This window comes from Rhinopithecus roxellana, chromosome 16 (genome assembly GCF_007565055.1).
Source record: "Rhinopithecus roxellana isolate Shanxi Qingling chromosome 16, ASM756505v1, whole genome shotgun sequence".
NCBI classification, from domain to species: Eukaryota; Metazoa; Chordata; class Mammalia; order Primates; family Cercopithecidae; genus Rhinopithecus; species Rhinopithecus roxellana.
Window position 1 is genome coordinate 67,435,413 of NC_044564.1, and position 15,831 is coordinate 67,451,243.

A 15,831-nucleotide genomic window follows, 5' to 3' on the forward strand; every position below is an offset into this window, starting at 1 on the left:
CATGGAGGGAGGGATTGTCCATCAGGATTTGCAGCCACAGACAAGAGAGGGATAACTACTCGAGGTAGATCTAGAAAGGCAGAAGTATCTTGGCATTTTCACTTCTCCTGCCGTCAATCACTCCACATGTGCCTCTCATTGATCAAGCCTATTGAGAAGCCAGTTGTCTCTGACTTTCTGTCATGCTACTTCAGAAGGATCACAAATTCGATACTCGTTCATTTAAATCCCTGGAAATTTGGCACTTTTATTACTTTATGATCAGTGATATCATAATCAAGAGAAATAATACATACAATATTAAACTACTTTGATGCGATTTATTTATTGGTTTCATTTAGGGAATAGAAGGAGGAAAGGAAATAATGAATTTTTAAGTGCTTAGTATGTATCATGCATTTTTTTTTTTTAGGTATGGATATTTTCTTTTCTTTTCTTTTTGAGACAGTCTTGCTCTGTCCTTCAGGATGGAGTGCAGTGGCGTGGTCTCTGCTCACTGCAACCTCTGCCTCCCAAGCTCAAGCAATCCTTCCATCTCAGCCTCCTAAGTAGCTGGGACTACAGGCGCATACCACCGTGCCTGATTAATTTTTGTATTATTATTATTATAGAGACAGAGTCTCCCCATGTGGCCCTGGCTGGTCTTGAACTTCTGGACTTAAGTGATCCTCTTTCCTTGGCCTCCCAAAATGCTGGGATTACAGGAGTGAGCCACCATGCCTGGCCAAGGTGTGATTATTTCTGATTAAAACATGTAATTTATCTTTAATTTTATAAAAAGTTCTTATAAGACTTTTTTTTTTTTCCTCTAGTGGATTCCCTAAAGTAAAAAACATAATGAGTGTCATTTTGTAAGATAGTGCTTCCTTTCCAGTGATTCAGAACATATAAATTTATGAATTTTTGCCTTGTATATATTATGGAAACAAGTTTCTCTAAGAAACTTAAATGTTTGAGTGTATGCTCTCATAATCTTTGGACACATGTTGATATCAGGAATCTGTTTTTAGCTGGCAAGCTATGAGAGCCAGATTGCCAAGCTACGGTGCGAGGTTGAAAAGGGAGAAGCATTGCGACAAAGTCTGGAGTATGACCTAGCTGTTGCTAGAAAGGAAGCTGGTCTTGGAAGATGGGCTGCTGAAGAAAGATTAGCCGAGGCACATAGGATCCAAGAAAAGCTCTGTGGTAAGACTGTTTCTATTTCTTCCCATGTTTAGGGTTGTAACCTGATTGTTGTATATTACTCCTCACTGTTGTGTGTACATCCCATATAGGGTCAGAGGTAAGGTTTTGATTCATTGACTGACTTTTGATGTACAGACTTAGCTGGGTACATATAAAAAGTCTTCTGGCAATTTTGTGAACATTTATCTACTTTACATTAATATTTTTATGCTGTGCATATATGGAAAAAGGAGTTCAAAATTCTATTAGTCACTTTTTAGAAGCACTTCTTCCATGAATAATCAACAGAATCACAAAGGGATTTTTGTTTGTTTGTCTTAAACATGTATTCCAGGCTCCTCATCACATATAATCTGAGTCCAGATCTCTAGCTTGAGAATCTATATGTTCAAGAAGCACTGCCTCTCTCATTGATTTTGCCAGGTTTAGAAACCACTGGGCTAGAGTGTGGTGCCTGGAAAAGAAAAAAGGCACTGGATTTAATCTTCAAAAGCTGTCTGTTACATAGCCCTTGGACTTAAATAAAGACTTTCTATTTACATGTAATATATAAAAATAAATGTGCCTAGATACCTATATCACTTATAACAAGCACTCAGATCATGGAACAGAAAATGATCAAAAGCCCTTCTACATGGATAACTACTATACTGGTTTTTAATAGTGTAGATTAATTTTGCCAGTTTTTTGTACTTCATATAAATGGAATAATAAAGTATATATTATTTTGTTTCTGGTTTCTTTCTTCCAACATTATGTTTTTGAAATTCATGCATATTGTATGAGAGCTTTGTGTTGATGTATAGTATTATATTATGTAAACACTCCCCACTTATATTTATCCATTTATTATTGATGGGCATTTGAGTAGTGTCCAATTTTTGATTATTAAGAATAATGTTGCTCTGAACATTCTTGTACACAGCAGGTTTTAATTAAGAGAACACTGAATTCTGATTTAGATTTAGGTCCTGCTTCTGCCACTTACTGACAGATACTTGAACGTAGGTTGTTTTAAGGATGAAATGAGAAAATGAAAGTGCTTTGTTATGGAACAAAAAGAGCCCACATAAGCAAAAAGAACAAATCTGGAGGCATCACATTGCTTGACTTTTAAACTGTACTACAAGGCTATAGTTACTGAAACAGCATGGTACTGGTATAAAAGTAGGCATATAGACCAATGGAACAGGGTAGAGTACCCAGAAATAAAGACAAATACTTACAGTCAACTGATCTTTGACAAACCAAATAAAAACATTGAGTGGGGAAAGGACACCCTATTCAGCCAGTAGTGCTGGGATAGTTGGCAAGCCACATGTAGAAGAGTGAAGCTGGATCCTTATCTCTCACCTTATATGAAAATCAATTCAAGATCAAAGACTTAAATCTAAGTCCTGAAACCATAAAAATTGCCATCAGAGAAATGCAAATCAAAACCACAATGAGATACCATCTCACACCAGTCAGAATGGCAATCATTAAAAAGTCAGGAAACAACAGGTGCTAGAGAGGATGTGGAGAAATAGGAACACTTTTACACTGTTGGTGGGACTGTAAACTATTTCAACCATTGTGGAAGACAGTGTGGCGATTCCTCAAGGATCTAGAACTAGAAATACCATTTGACCCAGCCATCCCATTACTGGATATATACCCAAAGGATTATAAATCATGCTGCTATAAAGACACATGCACACGTATGTTTATTGCAGCACTATTCACAATAGCAAAGACTTGGAACCAACTCTAATGTCCATTAATGACAGACTGGATTAAGAAAATGTGGCACATATACACCATGGAACACTATGCAGCCATAAAAAAGGATGAGTTCATGTCCTTTGTAGGGACATGGATGCAGCTAGAAACCGTCATTCTCAGCAAACTATCGCAAGAACAGAAAACCAAACACCGCATGTTCTCACTCATAGGTGGGAATTGAACAATGAGATCACTTGGACACAGGAAGGGGAACATCACACACCGGGTCCTGTTGTGGGGTGGGGTAGAGGGGAGGGATAGCATTAGGAGATATACCTAATGTACAGCACACCAACATGGCACATGTATACATTGTAACAAACCTGCATGTTGTGCACATGTACCCTAGAACATAAAGTATATTAAAAAAAAAATCAATTCAAGATCAAAGACTTAAATCTAAGTCCTGAAACCATAAAAATTCTAGAAGATAACATTGAAAAAACTATTCTAGACATTGGCTTTGGCAAAGAGTTCACGACCAAGATCCCAAAAGCAAATGCATCAAAAACAAAGGTAAATAGATCTTTAAACTGAAATTAAACTGAAAAACTAATTAAACTAAAAAGCTTTTTCACAGCAAAAGAATAGTCAGCAGAGTAAACAGACAACCCACAGACTGGGAGAAAATATTCACAAACTATGCGTTTGACAAAGGAGTAATATCCAGAATCTACAAGGAACTCAAATCAGCAAGAGAAAAACAAATAATCCCATCAAAAAGTGGGCAAAGGACATGTCGAGACAATTCTCAAAAGAAGATATACAAATGGCCAAAAAACATACGAAAAAGTGTTCAATATCACTATCAGGGACATGCAAATCAAAACCGCAATGAGATACCACGTTACTCTTGCAAGAATGACCATAATTTAAAAGTAAAAAAATAACAGATGTTGCATGGGTGTGGTAAAAAGGGAACACTCTTCTTACACTGCTGGTGGAAATGTAAACTAGTACAATCACTAGTACAACAGTATGGAGATTCCTTAAAGAACTAAAACTGGAAGCATTCCCTTTGAAAACCAGGACAAGACAAGGATGCCCTCTCTCACCACTCTTACTCAACATAGTATTGGAAGTTCTGGCCAGGGGAATCAGGCAAGAGAAAGAAATAAAGGGTGTTCAAATAGGAAAAGAGGAAGTCAAATTGTCTCTGTTTGCAGATGACGTGATTGTATATTTAGAAAACCCCATCATCTCAGCCCAAAATCTCCTTAAGCTGATAAGCAACTTCAGCAAAGTCTCAGGATACAAAATCAATGTGCAGAAATCACAAGTATACCTATACACCAATAACAGACAAACAGAGAGCCAAATCATGAGTGAACTCCCATTCACAATTTCTACAAAGAAAATAAAATACCTAGAAATCCAACTTACAAGGGATGTGAAGGACCTCTTCAAGGAGAACTACAAACCACTGCTCAAGGAAATAAGAGAGGACACAAACAAATGGAAAAACATTCTATGCTCATGGATAGGAAGAATCAATATTGTGAAAATGGCCATACTGCCCAAAGTAATCTAAAGATTCAATGCTGGCTCCATCAAGCTACCATTGGCTTCCTTCACAGGATTGGAAAAAACTACTTTAAATTTCATATGGAGCCAAAAAGAGCCCACATAGCCAAGACAATCCTAAGCAAAAAGAACAAAGCTGGAGACATCACGCTACTTGACTTCAAACTATACTACAAGGATATAGTAACCAAAACAGCATGGTACTGGTACCAAAACGGAGATATAGACCAATGAAACAGAACAGAGGCCTCAGAAATAACACCACACATCTACAACCATCTGATCTTTCACAAACCTGACAAAAGCAAGCAATGGGGAAAGGATTCCCTATTTAATAAATGGTGTTGGGAAAACTGAGTAGCCATATGTAGAAAGCTGAAACTGGATCCCTTCCTTACACCTTATACAAAAATTAACTCAAGATAGATTAAAGACTTAAACGTAAGACCTAAAACCATAAAAACCCTAGCAGAAAACCTAGGCAAAAGCATTCAGGACATAGGCATGGGCAAAGACTTCATGACTAAAACACCAAAAGCAATGGGAACAAAAGCCAAAATAGACAAATGGGATCTAATTAAAGAGCTTCTACACAGCAAAAGAAACTATCATCAGAGTGAACAGGGGACCTACAGAATGGGAGAAAACTTTTGCAATCTATCCATCTGACAAAGGACTAATATCAGAATCTACAAAGAACTTAAACAAATTTACAAGAAAAAAGCAATCCCTCAAAAAGTGGGCAAAGGATATGAACAGACACTTCTCAAAAGAAGACATTTATGCAACCAACAAACATATGAAAAAATGCTCATCATCACTGGTCGTTAGAGAAATGCAAATCAAAACCACAGTGAGTTACCATCTCATGCCAGTTAGAATAGTGATCATTAAAATGTCCGGAAACATCAGCTGCTGGAGAGGATGTAGAGAAATAGGAATGCTTTTACACTGTTGGTGGGAGTGTAAATTAGTTCAACCATTGTGGAAGACAGTGTGGCGATTCCTCAAGGATCTAGAAATCGAAATACCATTTGACCCAGGAATCCCATTACTGGGTATATACCCAAAGGGTTATAAATAATTCTTTTATAAAGACACATGCACACATATGTTTATTGTGGCACTGTTCACAGTAGCAAAGACTTGGAACCAACCCAAATGGCCATCAATGATAGATTGGATAAAGAAAATATGGCACATATACACCATGGAATTCTGCACAGCCATAAAAAAGGATGAGTTCGTGTCCTTTGCAGGGACATGGATGAAGCTGGAAACCATCATTCTCCACAAACTGACGCAGGAACAGAAAATCAAACACTGCATGTTCTCACTCATAAGTGGGAGTTGAACAAGGAGAACACATGGACACAGGGAGGGAAACATCACACACCGGGGCCTGGCAGGGGGTGGGGGAGGTATAGCATTAGGGGAAATACTTAATGTAGATGATGGGTTGATGGGTGCAGTAAACCACCATGGCACATGTATACCTATGTAACAAACCTGCACATTCTGCACATGTATCCCAGAACTTAAATTCCCAGAACTAAATTTTACACTGAGGATGCAAAGGCATAAGAATGATATAATGGACTTTGGGGACTCTGGGGAAAGGACGGGATGAGGGTGAGGGATAAAAGACTACACATTGGTTGCAGCGTACACTGCTTGGGTGATGAGTGCACCAGAATCTCAGAAATCACTACTAATGAACTTTTCCCTGCAACCGAACACCGTCTGTTCCCCTAAACTATTGAAATAAAAAATAAAATGTGAAAAAAATTGTCCTTAATTAAAAAAGAAAAAAAGAAAGTGCTTTGTTAACTTCGTGGGGCTAAAGAAATGTTAAGGTATAATTATTGTAACTGTTAAGATCCTTAGTTTTGTTCAGCTGTCTGGGGTTATTGACATTAGTCAGAAACATTTTTGATTATGTAGAGAAGAAAAAGTAGTATCTTTTACTCACCCATGCAAGATTTACAACTGACAACCTTATAACAAAACACAGGTTAACAAGAGAAAAGCATAACACATTCATTTAATAAAGTTTTAGATGACGTGGGAGCCTCCAGAAATGAAGATGTAAAGAACCAGGGAAAACTATTTTTTTGCTAAGTCTGATGAAAGAAGTGGATAGTTGTGGAGAAATATGAGTGGACAAAAGGATATGATCTAATGTAATAAACTGAGTGGGAAACCCAGCAAGCCTCTTTGTTCAGTAGCGTTTCTTTCTTTCAGGTGATAGATCACATGAGGGCCCCATGACCTACTTTCAGAGATAGTTGGTCAGAGAGGCGACCTTTCTAGATTTTATGTCTTGCTTTGGGGAGAAAGAAGGGTAGAAGACAGGAAGTCAGAGTAACCTTCCTTCTGAGGCCCTCTTGTCTTCTGCAGGTGAAAAATATTCAGCATACCAAGGCACCATAATTGGAGGTATTGTGTTCTGAGCCCCAGTAATTACCTTTGGTGTTTAATAATAGTTACACCACTACCTGGAATTTAGGAATGCAAGAGTTGGAAGGCACTAGATATGAAAGTTCATGACTTTGGTTTAACTATGAGGAAAGTGAAGTCCTGGAAAGATGGGAAGTTACTTGCTCAGAGTAAAACAATTTCAACAGACATTCTACAGAGTCAGATAGAGAGATGAGTATTAATCACATGAAAAATGCCTAACCTCACTTATTGTCAGGGAAATGCAAATGAAAACCATAGTGGATGTTATTAAACACCTATCAGATGGCTCTAATTGAAAAGATTGTCGATACCAAATGTTGGTGAGGATATAGAGCAACAGGGACTCATACTTTTTGTTAATGGGAGTGTAAAATGATACAACCACTTTGGAAAAAAACCTGGCATTTCTTTTAAAATAAACATGCATTTATCTTATGAGCCAGCAATTTCACTCTTTATTATTTCTCCATGAGAGAGAAAAATATTAGTCCAAAAAAGACTTGTAAAAGAATTTCATAGCAACTCCATTCATGGTACTCCAAAGTTGGGGAAAAAGATACTCATTAACAAGAGAATGAAGAAACAATTTGTGTTATATAATGAAATACTGCTCTGCAATAAGAAGGAACCAACCACTAACGTATGCATAACGTGAATGAATCTCCACAACATTATGCTTAGTGAGAGAAACTTTACACTCAACAGGATATCCTGTATGGTTCCATTAATATAAAGTTCTAGGATAGGAAAAACTAATCGTTGGTGAGAAAAAGAATCTAAACAGTGATTGCCTCTGCGGGGTGAGTTGGCAGTGGATTTGACTGGGAAAGAGTATGAGGGTACTTTTTGGGTTGAAGGAAATGCTCTGTATTTTGATAGGTGTTTGGGTTACATGAATGTATTTATTCATAAAATCTCTGAACATTGGCCTGGTGCGGTGGCTCACACCTGTAATCCCAGCACTTTGGGAGGTGGAGGCAGGTGGATCGCTTGAACCCAGGAGTTCAGGACCATCCTGGTCAACATAGTGAAACCTCGTCTCTGCTAAAAACAAAAACTAGCCGAGCATGGTGGTGCACGCCTGTAATCCCAGCTACTTAGGAGGCTGAAGCAGAAGGATCACTTGAGCCCAGGAGACAGAGGTTGCAGTGAGCTGAAAGCGCACCACCGCACTCTAGCCTGGGTGACACAGTGAGACCCTGTCTCAAAAAAGCAAAACAAAAAACTCCTTGAAGGGTACACTAAAGATTTGTGCATTTTGCTACATGTAAATTTTATCTGTAAAAAATAAAACTATACTAAATTCTAATTAATGATATACATGCTGAACTAATTAGGAGTGAAATGTACTGATGTTTGCAACTTGCTTTGAAATGCATAAAATATATGATGGACTGATGGGTGGATAAATGAATGCAAGCATTGATGGATGGATGAATATCTGATAAAGCAAATAAGGCAAAATGTTAACAATCCTAGAGTCCAGGTTGTGGATATATGGATGTTCACTGCACAATGCTTTCAACTTTCTCTGTTTTAAAAATTTTTGTAATGAAGTGTTGAGGGTAGTGTAAAAGACCTAATGCAGTTATGAGATAATCCCATAGCAATGGAGAGAGTAGGGGGTGTGACAAGGGACAAAATTTTGGAAGCTGGAAAGCGAATGGATGAGGAATAACTGAGTTAGAGAGACATTAAAATCCTAAGTCCAGAGTGGGGAAAGGTGAAAGAGAAATTCTTAGTCAAAAGGCTTATAAACTGAAAGCACCAGATACCATTGGAATTATGTATGGGAGTAGCAGTAGTGAGGAAAATAAGGAGGTTTAGATGAAAGCCGTTTGAGAGGCAGATGGGTCCTTAGATTTCCTTCCAAGAGCATGCTATTCTGGGATTACTTAAGAATTACTAGTGGAAATCAAGAGGTTTAATCCCTGGAGATGGCAAAATAGAGAGTCTTTTGACTGGCAAAACCAGAAAGATTCTGAATGCTGAATATTGAGGAGCCATTCCTTCCAGCTTCCCTTTAATTAATTAATTTATTATTATTTTTTAGAGATAGAGTCTCACTTTGTTGCCCAGGCTGGAGGGCAGTGGTGTGATCATAGCTCAGTGCAGCCTTGAACTCCTGGGCTTAAGCCATCCTCCCACCTCAGCCTCCTGAGTAGCTAGGACTATAGGTGTTTGCCACCACACTTGACTAATTAAAAATTTTTTTTTTTGTTAGAGACTGGGTCTTGCCATGTTGACCAGGCTGGTGTCAAACCCTTGGCCACAAGCAATCCTCCCACCTTGGCCTCCCAAAGTGCTGGGATTACACGTATGAGCCACCATGCTCAGCCCCCAATTTCCTTTGTATATTGACTTCCCCAAAAGCTAACACCTGCATTTCTACACTCTATGCCAGATGTTGGAGGACTCTTCTGTGTATCACCTGACCAAGCTGATATGGTTTGGCTGTGTGTCCCCTCCCAAATCTCATCTTGTAGCTCTTATAATTCCCATGTGTTATGGGAGGGACCCAGTGAGAGATGATTGAATCATCAGGGCGGGTCTTTCCCATGCTGTTCTTGTGATGTGGGTCTCACGAGATCTGATGGTTTTAAAAATGGGTGTTTCTCTACACAAGCTCTCTTTTTGCCTGCTGCCATGCACATAAGATATGACTTGCTTCTCCTTGCCTTCTGCCATGATTGTGAGGCCTCCCCAGCCACATGAAACTGCAGGTCCAATAAACCTCTTTCTTTTATAAATTGCCTACTCTAGGGTATGTCTTTGCAAAAAAAACGGACTAATACAAAACCAGGAGGAAAAACCTAATGAGACTGATGTTGAAGGTTTCCCAATAAATGAGCCATCCAGATCCTTCTCCAGTGAAGGCTAAAGTTGTTAACTTCTACATTGAAGCTCAGATTCTAGGTGGTGGGTATATTAATGTATAAACTGTACTACATTTATAGTTTCTCACTTTTAATGAGAGTAGACGACCAAGTTATCAGATATATGAGGAAACCCTCTAAAATGGAGAGAAGAAACAGAGGCTCTGCAGGGAGAACATTTAAAACAAGTAGCATTAATTTCTTCAGAGCTGAAAGAATGTATTTCATCGGCCGGGCGCGGTGGCTCAAGCCTGTAATCCCAGTACTTTGGGAGGCCGAGACGGGCGGATCACGAGGTCAGGAGATCGAGACCATCCTGGCTAACACGGTGAAACCCCGTCTCTACTAAAAATACAAAAACTAGCCGGGCGAGGTGGCGGGCGCCTGTAGTCCCAGCTACTCGGGAGGCTGAGGCAGGAGAATGGCATAAACCCGGGAGGCGGAGCTTGCAGTGAGCTGAGATCTGGCCACTGCACTCCAGTCCGGGCGACAGAGCGAGACTCCGCCTCAAAAAAAAAAAAAAAAATAAAAAGAATGTATTTCATCTATGAAGTAAGAACCAGATGTTATAAAAAATGAAAGCTCTTAGAAATTAAAAATATGAGGCCAGGCGCAGTGGCTCACGCCTGTAATCCCAGCATTTTGGGTGGCTGAGGTGGGTGGATCACGAGATCAAGAGTTCAAGACCAGCCTGACCGGCATGGTAAAACCCTGTCTCTACTAAAAATAGAGACAGAATTAGCTGGGCACGATGGCAAGTGCCTGTAATCCCAGCTACTTGGGAGACTGAGGCGGGAGAATCGCTTGAATCTGGGTGGCAGAGGTTGCAGTGAGCTGAGATTGTGCCACTCTACTCCAGCCTGGGTGACAGAGTGAGAGTCTGTCTCAAAAAAAAAAAAAAAAAAAAAAAAAGAAAAGAAAAGAAATTAAAAATATGGAAGCAGTGTGAAGAAGGGGCAAGAAGGACTCTCGGACTGACTAAAGCCCACACGCCATTACATCCCTGCATCTGGTGCTACGTCTTACTGGCATCGCCACCATGCCCAAGAGAAAGTCTGAAGGGGATGCTACAGGAGATACAGCCAAGCTACAGAGAAGATCTGCAAGGTTGTCTGCTAAACCTGCTGCTTCAAAGCCAGAGCCCAAGCCTAAAAAGCCTTCTTTTCCCCTGCGAAGAAGGGAGAAAAGGTACCCAAAGGGAAAAGCTGACACTTACAAGGAGGGGAAGAATCCTGCAGGAGGAAATGGAGATGCCAAAACAGACCAGGCACAGGAAGCTCAGGGTGCTGGAGACGCCAAGTGAAATGTGTGCATTTTTGATAACTGTGTACTTTTGGTGACTATACAGTTTGAAATATTTTTCAACCAAGTTTTATGAAAATGCAGACTTTGTTGTATTTTTTTGTTTAAAGCTATGTTGTTGCCCCACAGAACACGTCGTTTTTTTAGGAAGGGACTTGTGTTACTAGTAGAATGTCTCCGAAGTGGATTGATATGGGGAAAACACCTTTCCCTTCTAGTTTTGAGAGACTTCCTCTTGGCTCCCAGGAGGAGAGATTCCTTGATGTTGACACACATAGCCACCTTGGCACAAACACCTTGTGGTGTGGAAAAACAAATTTGTTTTTATGTCCTCTTCTCCCTTCCACCTTCAACATAGACTTAACTCCCTTAAGCCCAGACATCTCTTGGGATTGACTCCTGGTAATTGGTTGTCAGTGTATCAGGCAATCTGGACTTTCCAGTGACACCACTGAGATGGCATGCCTCAAAATAGCAGCGCTTCTGTTTCTAGATTGTAGATCTTTAGATAAATTCTGCCATTTTCATTTCACTTCCTAAAAGTCAGAGTCGGCTGGTGAAAAGTGGTTAAACAACATGTTAATGCGAAATGTCAACCCCCACTCTAAACTTTCCCTGTTCAGAACATCAAATGAGGACTTCATTGGGTTTATAGTGGCTTTCTGATTTTGGTAGTCCTTTGAAGGGGAGGGAGTTTAAAAGTTGTATACTGTTAACTGAAATACCTCTCTGCAATGCCATTATTGTTTGTGAAAAATATAATTAATAAAGTTGTATACAGTTTGGCTTGAAAAAATTAACAAATTAAAAATGTGAAGGCAGAAATGAAAAATGTCCCTAGAAGCAATGGAAGATGAAGATGGAAGAAACCTCCCAGAAATTAGAATTAAAAAGACAGAGGTAGAAAAATAGGAGAGAAGAGATGAAAAAATTTGAGAACCAATTTGAATAATAGGGAATAGTGAAAGAGGTAAGAGAGAAAACAAAAATGTATGATAAATCATCATTGAAATTACTCAAGATAACATCTCAGAACTAAAGGATATGAATTGCCAGATTGAAAGAACCTATCGAATATTTACCATATGGAAAGAAGTAGACCTACTGTAGGCATAGCTTTAAGAAATTTCAGAAAAATAAAGACAAAGAGAAGATTCTAAAGCTTTCAAGAGAAAAGAAAAAGAGGTCAAATGCAAAGGATCAGGAGTCAAAATGGCCTCAAACTACTTTCCTGCAATGCTGGATGAGAGACCATGGAAGAATGTCTTCTGGAGATGGCAGCTGAATGGGCAGGGGATTTTTAATGTATTTCCTTTTGCACCTTTTATACCTTTGTATTTTGAATGTTTTGAATATATGATTCACTCATAATGCAAGTAAATATAATTTAGAAATACTACTGCTAATGTAGCTGTGGCTACGTTTTTATAAACATTTCATCATTTTATCTTCACAAAAACTTAACTAGGGACATTCTTATTCCTAGTGAGACTCAGAGAATCACAGAGGTTTAATCAGGTGGCAGGTGATAGAGCCAGACCTGGAAGCATTTCCTTCTTTTCTAGGTGCTGAAACAGAGCAGCAGTGGTAGTGTGTTGATAGATGTTGGTTATAGTTGAGGTAATAGGGTAAGAGGTGAGTTGCACCTAAATCTGGCAAAGTAAATAGCTACAGTTCTAAGGGCTGGGGCAGTGGTTTCCAGCCTCAGCTTTGTGACACTTGTGTAAGATGTGCCATAACTAGTTTGTTGTCAGTAGTCAAATATCAAAATTTGTAATCTACTGTTTTTAAAAACTTGCCCTATATATTGCAGTCTTAAAAACTGATTTTTCTTTCTTCTTCTCCTTTTTCTTTCTTTTCTTTTAAAAAATCTGAGAGGAGGGCCGGGCACGGTGGCTCAAGCCTGTAATCCCAGCACTTTGGGAGGCCGAGATGGGCGGATCACAAGGTCAGGAGATCGAGACCATCCTGGCTAACCCGGTGAAACCCCGTCTCTACTAAAAAATACAAAAAACTAGCCGGGCGAGGTGGTGGGCGTCTGTAGTCCCAGCTACTCAGGAGGCTGAGGCAGGAGAATGGCGTAAACCTGGGAGGCGGAGCTTGCAGTGAGCTGAGATCCGGCCACTGCACTCCAGCCTGGGCAACATAGCGAGACTCCATGTCAAAAAAAAAAAAAAAAAAATCTGAGAGGAGGTCTCCCAACTCCTAGGCTCAAGTGATCCTCCCACCTCAGCCTTCAGAATAGCTGGGATTACAGGTGTGCCCCACCACACTCAGCTGGTTTGTTTTCTTGAATAGGACAAAAACCAATAGAGTTGCAGCCGGTGCCAGAAGTGCACCTAAACTTGGATATGCCATCAGAAATATGTCACACTATTTCATAGCAAAATCATCATTGTCTGATGGGGAAGAAGAGATTGAAAAATTGTAGAATAGATTGGTTTAGAGACTGTGAACTTTTCAGGAGTTTACTGGACTGGAAAGGTTTTCAAGAGTTTACTGTAATGGAAAGGTTAATTGTTTTATCCTAAGATCATGCTGTAAATGATGTCAACTCCAATGCCTAGGTTTTGGGGCTCCTTCTTATTTAATTCATGGTTGTAAATGTACCTGTTATTCTGTTCTTAATAGCACAAAATTCAGAACTTCAAGCAAAGACAAATGAAATTGAGGAAGCATTTCAGACTTCTCAGCAAAAATGGAAAGAAGAATGCAGAAGGTTTGAACATGATTTGGAGGAAAGAGACAATATGATCCAAAATTGCAATCGAGAATATGATTTACTTATGAAAGAAAAAAGCAGACTAGAGAAAACTCTACAGGTAAAATAGTTTTTATAAAGGAATTTTCCGATATGTAATATTCACCGAGATGTGTTGTACATTACTTGAAGTTATACTGGATTTCCTTCCTTCCTTTTTCCTTCCTCCTTCCTTTCTCCCTCCCATTTTTTCTTTTTTAGGGGCGTTTTTGCTGATCGCTTTCTTAGTATATTAATAGGTATACTTTTTGGGGTGAAAAACGGTTTGTGGTCACTAATCAAATGTTAAAAGCCAACAAAGCACTTATATGGGCATATTGTAAGAAGGTAAGAATCTACAGCTTTTTGTCTAGCCACATGAAAATTTGAAATTTTAGAAACATGGGCACTGGATTTTGGTCTGAATATACAATAAATATAGAAAATATTTGTATGTTTTTATGAGCTTCATTATCTATATAGAGCATGTTCTGTATAGACATGATATGTAACATATTTAACTTTTACTAAAATTGTGAGCTATTTATTCCCTCATTTTTTTGTTCGCTTTTTACTCCCTAAAGTAAAAGTGGTATAAGGTTGAAGTTGCCAGTGACTTAAAAGGTAGATTTTGAGTTGTCTATATTTGCCATTTTTTTTGAAGTAACAGTTTAAATGAAAAAAAAATTACATGACAAACCCAGGTATGGTGGTACATGCCTGTAGTTCCAGCTAGTAGGGAGGTTGAGGTGGGAGGATCACTTGAGGCCAGGAATTTGAGGCCAGAGTGTACCATGATTGGGCCTATGAATAGCCACTGTACTCCAGCCTGAGCAATATAGTGAGACCCTGTCTCCCCCAAAAAAACAAAACAAAACAAAACAAAGAAAAAAAAAACTGTGATAAAAATGTTCTACCTTTACCATTGGTGTAAATGGCTTTTTTGAATTCTAGAAATGTGTCTTTACTAAAAGTGAATTATACAAAAGCATTTACAAACTGTAAAAGTTTTCGCACAGTCGTTCCCAGATGTTGTCATTGTCAACAAACTTACTTTTGATTTCTTCCACATCAGTGGTCATAGTTTGTCTCTTTTGTTTACTACTGTATTGCTAGACCCTGGAACACTGGCTGACATGCAGAAGGGCTTCATTAGTGTGTGAATGGGGGAGGTTTCGGTGGTAGCTGATATTACAAGTCCTTGGATGGGCCTGTATAACCTTCCCCACATACCATGTTTTGGAGTTACGTGGAGAGGAGGGTGATGGTGGCAGCATTTCTTCAGCCAATCAGCTTGCACCTCAAGGTAGAAGATTTTGATCTGATCTCAATTAGCTACTTAGGAGAACTGTGCTTTGATTTTAGGCTATTGGCTTTAAACTAATCTGCACAGAGACCCGTGGGACAGTTTGGAGTTGAATTTGAGTGACTCCCCTCAAGGCTCTTTATGAAAGCTTTCTGTAAGTTAGGAGGGTAATATTTGTTAGACAGATCCCTGCTACCATTATATGGACATGAGAGACTTTCTTTCTCATGCATGTAAACCGTAGACTTTTTTTTCTGTTAATGGAAACTTGATTTTAAACCCTGTAGTTAGAAAATTGGGCTTCTCAGCAAATTGCATTTTATATTTTCAGGATATTGAACCAAATTAGATCTTGCAAATGTAGTACATCTTGGAAAACCCAAAAGGAAATGCTTTTTTTCAAGTATTGTTTATCTATAGAACTAGAAATTACAGCCCGTACTTAAATTTTTTGTTTTTTGCTTTTCGCATTTTTAACATTCTAGAGTTTCCTTATCCTAATTTATTGCACAAAATTCTTTTCTTCGCCCCTTTTTCCCTTTTGGAAATACATTGTCCTGTGTCAAATTTATATATAAATTATCAGGGATCATCCAGACATTTTGATCACAGGTAGATATTTCCATATTAAATGGAATTTACTTTGTTTATATCTATCATATGATATCATA

General features: G+C 38.9%; 1 protein-coding gene across 1 annotated transcript in view; it reads left to right on the forward strand.

Annotated features, from left to right (window-relative positions):
• The window catches only part of CCDC171 (coiled-coil domain containing 171), a 399,166-nt gene that overhangs the window by 24,814 nt on the left and 358,521 nt on the right, over positions 1 to 15,831 (forward strand). Inside the window, exons 4-5 of the mRNA XM_030920340.1 lie at positions 1,011 to 1,185; positions 13,746 to 13,936. Coding sequence (XP_030776200.1) covers positions 1,011 to 1,185; positions 13,746 to 13,936 — 366 coding nt within the window. The remainder of the gene's footprint in view (positions 1 to 1,010; positions 1,186 to 13,745; positions 13,937 to 15,831) is intronic.